At 34.5% G+C, this 13,410-nt stretch overlaps 1 protein-coding gene across 1 annotated transcript in view; it reads left to right on the top strand.

Annotated features, from left to right (window-relative positions):
• Window positions 1–13,410, top strand: part of MAN2A1 (mannosidase alpha class 2A member 1) — a 159,945-nt gene that overhangs the window by 59,731 nt on the left and 86,804 nt on the right. Inside the window, exons 6-8 of the mRNA XM_019624106.1 lie at window positions 3,886–4,059; window positions 6,760–6,946; window positions 10,776–10,953. Of these exons, the coding sequence (XP_019479651.1) occupies window positions 3,886–4,059; window positions 6,760–6,946; window positions 10,776–10,953 (539 nt within the window). The remainder of the gene's footprint in view (window positions 1–3,885; window positions 4,060–6,759; window positions 6,947–10,775; window positions 10,954–13,410) is intronic.

The following is a 13,410-nucleotide window of genomic DNA, read 5'->3' as shown; positions in this document are numbered from 1 at the left end:
TGACGCATTTTTGCAACGAAAAACATAGAAAAAATACGTCATGGCTTTTCCAACAACCCAATATATAATTTATATGCAGTGCAACATAGGAATCTTAACTGTAGAGTTTCAGTTCTAACAAATGTATGGACCCATTTAACCCCCATTTTCATCACTCCAGAATGGTCCATATTCTCTTGAGCTTTCCCTCGGGAGCCAACTGCTTTCTGATTTCTATCACTGTAGATTATTTTTGCCTATTTAAGAGCTTCATATACTGTATGGACTAACTCTTTTGGATCTGGCTGCTTTTGCTCAGCATCAGTTTTTTTCTTGTAACTGTATTGTTTCACATATCATAAAATTCACCCATTTAAAGTGTACAGTTCAGTAGTTTTTAGTGTATTCACAGCGTTGTGCAACCATTACCACCATTTATTTTGGGGACTCTTTCAACACCCCGAAAAGAAATCTCTTATTCATTAATAGTCACAAGTCTTTTTGACTCCTCCCTTCCCTGCCTCAGGCCTAGGCAGCCACTCATCTGCTTTTTATACATATGGCTTGGACTGTTCTGGACATGTCACATAAATGGAATCATACAGCGTGGCTTGTGTGACTGGCTTCTTTCACTTGGCATGATGTTTTCTTTTTATTTATTTATTTATTTATTTATTTATTTATTTATTTATTTATTTTTTTTTGTTAGCTTCAGGTGTACAAAACAATGCAATAGTTACCCTTTTCACCCTCACAAAGTAACAACCCCCCTCCCCCCATCCACTGCCCTCCCACCCCCTTGGCATGATGTTTTTAAAGTTCATCCATGATAATAGCATGTATCAGTGCTTCATTCTTTTTGATACCTGAGTAATATTTTGTTTGGATAAACATTTGTTTATCCATTCTTCGGTTGATGAACATGTAGATAGTTCCCCTTTTGACTACTATGAATAACGCTGCTATATACATTTGTGTAAGTTTTTGTGAGGACGTATGTTTTCATTTCTTTGGGGTATATCCCTAGGAGTGGAATTGCTGGGTCATATGATAACTCTATATTTAGCATTTTGAGAAGCTGCCTAATTGTTTTCCAAAATGGCTGCGCTATTTACATTCCGAACAGCAATGTATGAGGTTTCTATTTTCTCTACATTCTCAACATTTGTTATTGTCTTCTTTTTTTTTTATTTTAGCTATACTAGTGTGTGTGAAATGGTATTTTATTATGACTTTCATTTGCATTTCCCTAAGATTAATGATGCTAAGCATATTTTCATGTGTATATTGGCTCTTTATATATCATCTTCGGAGAAATTTCAATTCAAGTCATTTGCCTACTTTTAAAATTGGGTTCTCTGTCTTTTCATTGTTGACTTGTAAGAATTCTTTATATATTCTTGATACAAATTCCTTGTCAGATAATGATTTGCAAATATATATATTTTTAATTGTATGGGTTGTCTTTTCAGTTTCTTGAAGGTATGCTTTGATAAACAAAAGTTTTAATTTTGATGAAATCCAGTTTATTTTTTCTTTTGTCACTTGTGTTTTTGATGTCATTTTTAAGAAACCATTTCTAACTGAAGGTCATGAAGACTTATTCCTGTGTATTTCTCTCTGAGTTTTATGGTTTAACTCTTACATTTAGATAATGGACACATTTGAGAATATGGAGTTTTTCTTATTGTAGCTTTGGTTAAAATTAGTGTTCTCAATTTTGTTTTATAAACAGTTTACAACAACATGTTATTTTGGAGACTATTTCCATTTGATTATGTACAGGTTTTTTTGGGGGGGGCTCTCTAGTCTATTCTGTTGATCTGTGTATCTGTTTTTATGCTAGTACCATTTTGTTTTGATTACTAAAACCTTGTTTGATATCAGGTAGCATGAGACCACCAATTTTATTCTTTCTCAAGGTTGCCGTGTCTATTCGGGGTCTTTTGGGGTTCCATATTAATTTTAAGATTATTTGTTCTAGTTCTGTGAAAAATATCATTGGTATTTTGATAGGGATTACATTGAATCTGTTCATCACTTTGGGTAGTATGGACATTTCAATGAAGTTAATAATTCTTACCCATAAGCATGGTATATGCCTCCATTTATCTGTAGCTTCTTCAGTTTCTTTCTTCATTGTCTCATAGTTTTCTGAATACAGGTCTTTTACCTCCTTGGTTAAATTTATTCCTAGATGATGCTATTGTAAATGGAATTGTATTTTTAATTTCTCTTTCTAACAGTTCATTATCGGTGTATAAAAATGTAACTGATTTCTGAATATTAATTTTGTATCCTGCTACTTTATTGAATTTATCATTTCTAATAGTTTTTTGGTGGAATCTTTTTGGTTCTTTATACCTAGTATCATGTCATCTGCAAACAATGACAGTTTTACTTCTTCCTTTCTCATTTGGATGCCTTTTATTTCTTTTTATTGTCTTATTACTGTGGCTAGGAATTGCAATAATGTTTTGAATAAAAGATGTGAAAGTAGGAATCCTTATCTTGTTCCTAATCTTAAGGAGACTGCTTTTGGCGTTTCCCCATTCAGTATAATGTTAGCTATAGGTTGTCGTATATGGCCTTTATTAAGTTGAGGTATGTTCTTTCTCTTCCCACTTTGCTGAGAGTTTTTATTGTAAATGGATGCTGGATTTTGTCAAACACTTTTTCTTCATCTATTGATATGATCATATGATTTTTATCTTTCATTTTATTTATGTGATGTATCATGTTAATTGATTTGCAGATATTGAACCAACTTTTCCTCCCAAGAATAAATCCCACTTAATTGTGGTGTAGGATCTTTTTAATGTATTGCTGAATTTGATTTGCTAGTATTTTGTTGAAGATTTTTACATCTATGTTTATCAGCCCATAATTTTCTTTTTTTGTAATGTCTTTGGTTTTGGAATCAGGGTAATGGTGGCCTAGTAAAATGAGCTTGTGAGCTTTGCCTCCTCTTGAATTTTTTGGTGTTAATTCTTCTGTGAATGTTTGATAAAATTCACCTGTAAAGCCATAAGGTCCAGTACTTTTGTGTGATGGGAGTTTTTTACTACTGATTTAATTTTCTTAGTAGTAATTGGTTGGTTCAGATTTTGTACTGTTTCCTTGTTGATTTTCTGTCTGGAGGATCTGTCCATTGGTGAGAATCTTTAAAAAAAATAAAAGATTCGATTTATATAATGCCAAATGAATAATCTTATCAATTCTAATCTGTGCATTTGTTTATTTTTTGCATTTTATCCTCTGTGAAATTGAGGTATACCTTTAGTTGATGGCTGTTAATATTGGTGGAAGTCAGGTGTGAAAAATTTTGTTGACATCGTCTAGGTAGAAAGGAAGCACCGGCATCAAAATATCTCAATATTTAGTGAAATACGGTACAGTTATTTTGGCCAGTTCTGCAACTGTATAATAAGATGACTTGGAGCAGCTGTAAGGAATAAAATGCAGCCTAAAAATTTCTGAATGCTGGGATTGGGGAGTACAGGTTGAAATGAGTTTGCTTACTTGTCTTTATTACATAACAGCAAATTGCTGGGTTATCCGGCTTCAGAAAACAGATCCGAGACGGAGGACTTGATTCTGTTTATTTCTCTAGCGTCATTGAATGGCAGTAGCTTTCTAATGTCTATAAGATGGCAGGGTGCTTGTTTCAGCTCTAAGGGATTAACTTCTGGTGTGATTTCTCCTGCCTGGGAGGACATCGCCTTGTCTGAATCCTCCCTTTTTAGGGAGCCCTGTTGGGAGTGCTCTTAAAGGTAATGCTGGGCAGCTCCTTTGTCTTAGAACTCTGGAGACCATAGAACTCTGATGAGTCTGAATGTGGTGGGACTTTCTTTTATTTTACTTGTCAATTAAAAAAAAATTAACACTTATTTTCTTAATCAACAGGAGTGAAACCTCGGTCTGGTTGGGCTATTGATCCTTTTGGACATTCACCAACAATGGCTTACCTTCTAAAACGTGCTGGATTTTCTCATATGCTTGTCCAGAGGATTCATTATTCAATTAAGAAACATTTTGCAACGCATAAAACACTGGAGTTTTTTTGGAGACAGAATTGGGGTATGTTGTGTTTGACGAGATCTCACTTGACCTAGACATTATTTCGCAAGGGTTATGATCTCATGCCATTATGGGTTGTATTCAGAGTGTCAGTCTTGAAATCTGGTTGCCGAAAGATACACATTCTTATTATTTTTACAATGCATTTCTATCAAAATTCTTTTAAGCAATGGTGAAGATATTTATCTATAGAACATTGTAGATTCTTTTTTATGCCTAAAGAAAATAAATAAATATAAGGAGTTAGTCTTTTGCAAATAAGGCTTTCACTTCTATTTTTAAAAACACCTGTTTTATCACAAAACTGAACATGCATTAAAACTATATCAAGTCATTTATCTTATATTCAGCCAAGTGTTTCTTCCTTCTGTTTCTCCTGTCTGCATCTAGTAAAAATTCCCTTTTAAAACCTTAATCCTGTCCTCCTAGAACAGTTCTCATATTAACTATATTGCTTGTTTTTGCACTGTGTTTTGTGGGCACCCCAGCATTCCAGGGACATACTTCTGCAGCTCTTTGTTGGGGGAGAAGAGACAAGATTTAGGCCTCTTGGAAAGCCTTTGCTTTTTCCACCTCCATTTAAAATTCAGAACACCTTATTTTTTAACTCATTTTTTTATTTGTTGAATCTTTATTAGGGGTCATGCATTATGTTATATGCCTGATATTCACTGTCTCATTGGATCTTAAAAATAATCCTTTAAATTAGGATTTATTATCTCTTTTACATAGTGAAGAAATGGAGGCTTAGAAATGTGAAGACATTTGCTAGGTCACAGAGGTAGAAGGTATGGAGCTGAGATTTGAATCCAATTCTGTGCAATTCTGAAGCCTGGGCTCCTAACTCTTGGCATACACTGCCTTCCCAATCTTGAGTCTTCAATCACGTTTCATCTGGAAAAAGGATTTAATTTCTAAAACAATGTTTAGAAATTACTGCATTATATCGTGCTTGCTTTTCTGTGTAATCTAGACCCTCTTTAGTGTTTCAGAAAAATTATATGGTGATCTAGATAGTAACTTCCTTGTATATAATGCTGTTTTTTAAATAAAGAGAGAAATTAGCTATACTTTATTTTGGAAGATTAAACCTGTAGGGAAAATAAGAACTTGTAGAGGGTTGCATCCTGTATAGTTCGATCAAATGCAAAGGAGCATATTAAAAAAAAAAAAAAAGATTGTTAATTTGAAGAAGCCCTACTTAAACTATTGCCCGTAACTATTAGTCATCAAGAAATTACCAAGTACTTTTATGTAGTTATTACTATGCTAGGAAGCAATATAGAAAACATCTTTGGCTATAAGGAAATTAGTCTAATTTGATGAAAGACAAATAACACCAAATGCAGCAGATAAACTGAAATGTGTAAATGAGCTGCTAAATAGTATGGTGTGAGGAGAAATAGTGGGGTGTTGAGAACATCCTTGAGCACAGAAGAAAGGAGGAGGAAGAGTTCCATTAGTTCTGGGACTTGTGACAATCTCTGTGCAGGTTAGCAAGCATTAGTGACCAGCATCCATGGTGTCACACTCATGAATGTGATTCAGTGAAACAACTGACAGCACAGAAATAATACAGAATATAATAGCTTTAACATTTGGGAAAGATCTAATAATTATTTAAACTAAATGGGGCGTGAGGCAAAACTGAAATATTTGAGAATTTATCCGACAGATTTGAATATGCTGCTTTAAAACTGTGTTTTGGAATTAAGTTGAGCTTCTTTGTGTATTCTTAATGAAGTAGCTATTTTCATTTTAAAATTTAAATGTTGTTTTTTGTTGTTATTTCCTTTGCCTGTCTTTGTTATGAAAACAATGCATGCTCATTCCTGAAAGTTGGAAATCCATACATAATTAAAGGCAGGGAGCCATTTACAGGTCAGGCTCATACAAAGATAACCACTTTTAGCTCCTAGTTAAGCCCTCCCATCTCACTCTGACTTCTGAACTCAGGGGCAGATAGATCAACACATGCTGGCACTGCCGTTTTAATTAAAAACAATTCTGCAACAGGGATCAGCGCTTGTTTTCTCTGTCTTTTTGGTATGCTTGTTTTTATTCTTGTTTTTGATTTTCAAAAATTTTTTTCTATGTTCCTTTCTTGGTGAAAAGTCCCATTGACTCTTTCTTGGTCAACATCGAAGAGGCTCCTTGAACTCTCCTGGTTGTACTTCCTTCTTCTAACTGCAAGAAGAGGATAGGAATTTACCCAGTGTTTTCACAAGCCATTCCACCCCCCCTTCTTCCTTTGTTCTTTCAGGTACCCCGTTTTCTCCCTTCCTCTCTTCTCACCCAGACTCTGCAGCTCATGGTCTCTCTCAGTGTGTTCTGTTACCTGAGGTGGGAACAGTGTGGCAGGAGCTGGCAGCCAGGGATGGACACAGCCATAATTTTGGTTGAGCTGGTTAGAAATTTTGCTCCTGTTCCATTGTATCCTTCTAGATCAGCAGATGCTGGTTCATGATAGGGCTTTTCTGTTCCTGCTAAATTTTGATATAAGAGGTAGATAGAGACTGAGGTATATTTCCCTCAGGCTGGTGGTCATTCAATGCTGTGGGATATATGTACTAGGAATTAAAAGGATGTTGATTTAGGGCAGAGCTCGGCATTGTGTGTGTATAAAGTACTGGCATTTTGAATGGTTTTGGGAAAATGAAGTTTATAAATGCAGGTTTGTCTGTTGGCTCTTTATTTTAGATCTGGGATCTGGCACAGATATTTTTTGCCACATGATGCCTTTCTACAGCTATGACATCCCTCACACTTGTGGACCTGATCCTAAAATATGCTGCCAGTTTGATTTTAAACGACTTCCTGGAGGCAGATTTGGTTGTCCCTGGGGAGTCCCCCCAGAAACAATATACCCTGGAAATGTCCAAAACAGGTATGAAAAGACGCATTTCATAAGACAACATCTTGAATAAGCCATCATTAGGTGCTTATTGCTGAAGAGCTGAGTAAATGGGCTTCAGGAGCCAACATTATCCTCATTCAAGGTATTCATTCAAACCAAATCTAACGCAACTTAAAAGTAAGAGCCTTGGCGATGCCTCTTTTATGTCATGGCTTAATGGAAAGTGAACAATAGAAGGTCAGTATACAATGGGTAACCTAACATGCACTGTTATTACCATTTCTTTCACCCTCAATACAAAAGCCTTCTACTGTGTTTGATTTCATATACTTTTGTTGATAATAAAACTTCTGGTCTCTCTTGTATAAATTGGTAAGAAAAGCAACCTACTGCAAAAACACATTTATCGAAATGGAACACATAGAGTGTAGTTATCTGTTCTCTTAATAGCAGTTTCAATAATAGTGAACGCTGCCCAGCCTTGCTGATACATCTTTGCATCTTTCTGATGTTTTTCACTTACAGGAAACTTTAATTAGGAGTATTTATACTTAAAGATATTTAAATAAAAACAAAGGAATGAGTCATTTAAAAAAAAAGAAATTGTGCTAATGATGGAATTATTGAACCAAGTTACCTATATAGTTCTAATTTTGGTGGTTTTAAAAATTAATTTCTCCACTTAAAAGCTAGTGGCCTATAATGCATTAAAATAAAACATCATGTTGTAATATAAAGCCACTCAACTCTGCTAGAAAAATAATACAGCCTTTTTTTAAATGAAGTAAGATCTTTGCACTGTGCTCTATCAACTCTATTTATTTTATAAAAATTTACTTTTAAAAAAATATGTGTGAGGAGGAAGGTGAGATTGGGTCTCTTTGCCTTCAGGGAGTCCACGTGGGTCATAAAGAAAATGTTCCAGTGTGAACCTCTCACTGTGGCAGACACAAAAGGATTTTAGCATGGCCTCCTTCTGGAAGCCATGGATCCTTTCTATCAAAATCTGACTTTCATAGTTGTTTTGAAAAACTGTCCAAGGTTATAGAGATCGACCTGGTTTCACTTTGTTGGTTCCTACAGCAGTGAGAATCGGTGAGGAACATTAAACAGCCTGTTTTCAGGGTTAGGTGAGTTAGACAGGAGAGAATAATTCAGTATATTATGTAACGAAAGGTATAGTGAAAAGGAAGCGAGGTAGCTTGCCTGTCTATTTGGGAAAATAGTTGTTTTTCACTGAATTGGGTATTTATACTACTTCTCTCAGCTCAAGTGGTCAGGGATAGGGAATTGTTTAAAGGATAGCCAGATACTTCAATCGGGGATTCCCAGTGCACCCGTAGGTATTGTAAGGCCCGTTTTTTTCTCTTCTGGGTGCTGTGGAGCGTTCCAGAGAGCTATATTGTGTAATCATCTTGCTGTGCCATCTAACCCTTTAAAGATTGCTTCCAAAAACATGTTTTGTGGTCAGTCAGTTCCAGTGATTCTGAGAATGGCTTCCAGGCACCTGGGGACACACAGATGAATGAATATATGTAATACTCATGTTGATTTTTAAAAAACTTCCTATAAGTCTTAACCCTGCTTGTTACTTTTCATCTAAATATCAGCTTCCTTTGACTTCGTGATGAATGGAGATCAAACACAAGCATTCCAGCTTAGCAGAACTTGACTTTTTAATACCTAAAAGAAAATGAAATATTTAACTAGAATATATAAGTGACACATTTGATACATTCAGTTCAGCAGGTTCTCTACTTTGTAAATAAATACCATTCTTCATCAAGTTCAGTATTTGGTCTAGTACTATGTATTTTACCTATGATGATGACTTACATGTCAGATGATTTCATATTTCAGGGAGTTATTTATTTTTCTTGGTTCTAGTTAAGTATACATTTCTTACCTGGTAGAATAAGTGAAGAGCAAATTGCAGCTGCTCATCTTCAAATGTGATGTGGGTCAATTCATTCATAATTAGTTTACCATATACCGGGGGTGCCAAAAAAATGTATGCAAGTGGACACTTTGGTCGACGTTTCTCAAGCAGTAGTTCGCCGTAATCAGAAGTGTCTGGACACTAATGGTAACCACTTTAAGCACCTCTTGTAATTGCAAAAGTCAAACATGACTTGTATTCATCTTTTGTTATCAGTATATATTGAGTATTACAATTTTAATAGTTTTCACCTTTCTTAAAATGTGTATACATGTTTTTGGCATCCTCTGTATTTAGTGAGTATCTACTGCCTGCCAGGTGGTGTAGGTTGGTTCGTTTGTTTTCCCAGTGTTGACAGTTTCTGAGCAGGAGCTTGAGAGTTAGGATAGATACTGAATGGAAAAGGCACATCATTAATGTTTGTGATTTCTTTCCTCTTATGTATTTTATACACGTGCATGCAAGATATGGTATATCTAGTAGTAAACCTTGGTATGCATTTAAGTGATTGCATATCTTTTTTTATGCTGGTTGCCTGAGGGATCTAGTTGAATGCTTAGTCATAATATATCTTATATTTGTAATTATATATATATATATTTTTTTTCTTTTTCTGTTATTTATTTTGGTCTTATGTGATTATTCTCATTGTATGCATGTTTTTTAAATGTAAGTGATAATCCAAAATTGTTTTTGGTAAACATAGAATATTAGTAAATTACTAGTAAAAATTAAGGACTTTCCCCTAATGCTAATCTCAGAAAGCTAAGCATTATATGTTATATAAGAATATTACAGTTATATTTTACCAAGTTATTAAATTTTTGCTAATAATTTAGTACTTAAGCAATTTCAGAGACTATCAATATAAAAAGATCATATAAAATTCTCAATTTAGCTAAGTGTTTTTTTCATAATTTCTGTAAAATGCCTCTTTCTGTCATTGATGTTCTTTGAGTTTCTTGATAAGGTTTTACATTGTACATTGGAATGTACTTTTGGATAGTCCTTGAAGGGAAAATTGGAATACTAGGTGAAAAGCATATGTGTCATTTATCATTAATTTCTTAAGCTTTGGCCTTATAAACATGGAGAACTACTCTAGTTCATCCCCTTGTTTAACTTTATTTTCACAAGCCCTTGCTCTTGGTTTGCATTCTCAGACTTCCTCAAGTGGTGCCCAATTCAGCATTTCCCAAAGGGTTTTCTGCAGAATAGTAGAATATGAAATAAAAACATATCAGCGCATTGTGTTTAGCTGACCTTTTGAGTCATGGGTTAGAGCCCAGGGAGGTGAACCAGAATAGCTCCGTCAACTCCTAAGCTGTATCTTTGATCAGTATTGAGAAGGACAGCATGACAAATACTCAGATTATTGATGACAGGTATTGAGTTGGTTTTCTTCCTTTAGAAAAGGAAATACAGTTCTATAACTGGTTTCATTTAAAAAATTATACTTACGTTTAATCAGGCAATTTTAGATTAAATTAGAGAAAGAGATCTTAAGTCAAAGCAAACTTGAAAGTTCCTCTAGGTGAGAAATCCTTATTGTCTTCTTGGACTAAATTATTTCAAAACACAGGCTATCTGGGTTCCAGTCTCTCTGGCTGGCCTTTACTGGAGCATTGATGATGCCCCCAGTAACTATATGCCAAAGTTCGTAGGTGACTTTATTTCTCTAAGGGTAATCCTTTGGAAAACTCTTAAGTTTTTCCCTCTGATAAGAACTTATGAATATTTTAAATGGGTAATGAAAATTAGCATGGTAGTTTAAAAAATTGCCTCATAAATCATACTAATGTAGAACGAACATAGTTTAAAATATACAGTAATTTCTTTTAACATAATACACTTTTTAATGAGTTGCCCCCTTGTTCTTTTCTGAATACTATTTGTATTTTCCCTTTTTTTCTTTTGAAGGGCTGAGATGCTTCTAGATCAGTACCGAAAGAAGTCCAAGCTTTACCGAACCGCGGTTCTCCTGGCCCCACTAGGAGATGATTTCCGCTACGCAGAACGCACGGAATGGGATCATCAGTTCAAGAATTATCAGCTGCTTTTTGATTATATGAATTCTCAACCTCAGTATAATGTTAAGGTAATGAGAAAATATTTAATTATAATACTGTATTTGGAGTTGAGCCTTCACTATTAAATGAGGCTACTTAACACAGTAGCCTTAGTTTCTTGGTCCTGAATCCCAGTATTCTTTAAACTATGTAGTTCTTATGTAAAAGTGTAATTCATTAAGAGAAAAATTACCTTATATTCTACTTCCATTTCCTACCACTCCATGAAGATTTGGGAGCCATCACTTTTATGTGGTTGAAAACAAATACCTACCACGTTGTGATGTTCATTTTTTCAGTGATGTCCTGTTTTTCTACCAGCATTTGACAGTTTGTTGTTTCTCTGTGACAATGACATCCTGCACCGGCAGATGCAGGTGAACATGTCATGAATTTTGCAAACAAATGTCTTGTGCCCAGAGAACACACTAGCATTTTTCTTAGATGAGACTTCTAAAATTAATCATTTTTCTGTAGTTTTTACCTTTTTGTTGTGGAAAATTGAAAGTGCACCCTAAAATTTTGAGAATAACACAAAATGTACCCTAGAGTTTTGAGACCAGTGCAAGTACACCCCACCCCCACCCCCCTGCATCCGTGGTTCAAGTACAGCATTCATCAACTCAAGGTCACTTTTATCAGCTGTGTCCCACTGTCCACTCACCCCCCTCCCCAGGATTATTTTGGAGGAAATTTCAGATGTCATAGTTTCATCTGTATCAGTATGTATATCTAAATGATAAGGACTCTGTTAAAACATATAATCATAATATCATTATCACATCTAAAAAATTAACAATAATTCAATAATATATATCCAAATAGATTCAAATTTTCCTGATCTCATAAAAGTATTTTTAATAGATACTTTCTGTGAGTCAAGATTCAAGCAAGAGTCACATATTAGACCTTACATGAGAAAAACTTGTTCAACATGTTTATTATAGTCACATTACTAACTTTCAGACAGTAGAAAAATCTGTGAAAATACTGTAGAAAGGAAGTGATGTTAATAGATCAGTGGTTACCAGAGGGTAAGAGGGGGGAGGATAGTAGAAGTGGGTCAAGGGGGTCAAATATATGGTGATGGGAGGAGAACTGACTCTGGGTGGTAAACACACAATGCAATATATAGATGATATATTACAGAATTGTACACTTGAAACCTGTGTAATTTTACTAACCATTGTTACCCCAATATAAATTTTAATTAAAAAAGAAAAAAAAATTAGAAAGCTGATAATGGACCACATTTTATGTAGCTAGAATTCAGGTTTGTTAAGTAAACTTAAAAAGTATCAAATAGATAAATAAAATTAAGTAAAATGTCAAATTTATTCAACATAACAACTGAATTTCTACCAGATTACGAACTCTGAACATCGGGTCTTGTTTAAATCATCTCTGTAATCTCCTCAAAGGTGAAACTCATACATGAACATTTGATTAGAGGAGGGCGTATGTACGTGGTTATCTTATCTCTAAACATGCCTTCCTGGAGAATGGTTTTGAGGTCCATAAAAGGATCTACTAGCTGATTCTGAAGAATTAAATCCTGATTTTAATATTTTACTTATTTCCTCCTTTGTTTGCACACTAGAACAATTTTTTTTAAAGTAAAATTTAAAGTTGAAGTATACAGGAGATGTACACAAACCATAAGTGTACAGAGAAATTTTTCAAGTTTAAAAATGCCCATGTAACTAGCCACCATCCAGATCAAGAGGTAGGACATTTATAGCACTCTGGAAGAGTCTTTCTGATGCCCTCCAAATCGTTACCAATTTCTGCAAAAGCAACCATATTTTCCCTTCTTCTTACTGTGATTAATGTTGCTCTTCTTAAATTTTATAAGACGAGAATCTTAAGCTTGTGTTATTTTGTATCTGGCTTTGTTTGCTCCATGTTATGTTTGTGAGATTCATCCATTTGTTGCATATAGCAGTAGTTCATTCATTTTTAATGCTGTATAATATCTCTAGTACCCATTTGATAAATATACCTATTGTTGATGGACATTTGGGTTGTTTCCGGTTTTTGTCTATGGTAAATTAAGCTGCTTTGAAAATTTTGTGCATGTTTGGGTATACATGTGTTTGAGTTTATGTGGGTATAAAATGGGATGGAATTTTTTGGTCATTAAGTATCACAGGTTCAACTTTAGTAGATAATAATACCAGACCATATTCCAAAATAGATGCTCTAGCTGTTGCATTGCATGATAACTTAAGTTGCTGCACTTACTTACTCAGACTTTGCATTGTCAGGATTTTCTTGTTTTTCATTTTTATCCTTTATGATGGATGTGATGGTTTTATTTTGTATTTCCCTGGTAGTTAGTGAGGCTAAGCCTCTTTTCATAAGTTCATTGCCATTTGGGTACCCCCTTTTGTGAAGTGTCTATTTAAGTCTTTTGATGACTTTTTAAAAAATTAAATTGGGTTGTCTGTCTTTTTTTATCTTTCATAGTTCTTTTATATATTTGG

Source organism: Hipposideros armiger, unplaced genomic scaffold (genome assembly GCF_001890085.2).
Source record: "Hipposideros armiger isolate ML-2016 unplaced genomic scaffold, ASM189008v1 scaffold_579, whole genome shotgun sequence".
Classification (NCBI taxonomy): domain Eukaryota; kingdom Metazoa; phylum Chordata; class Mammalia; order Chiroptera; family Hipposideridae; genus Hipposideros; species Hipposideros armiger.
This window is presented reverse-complemented; position numbering and strand designations above follow the sequence as displayed.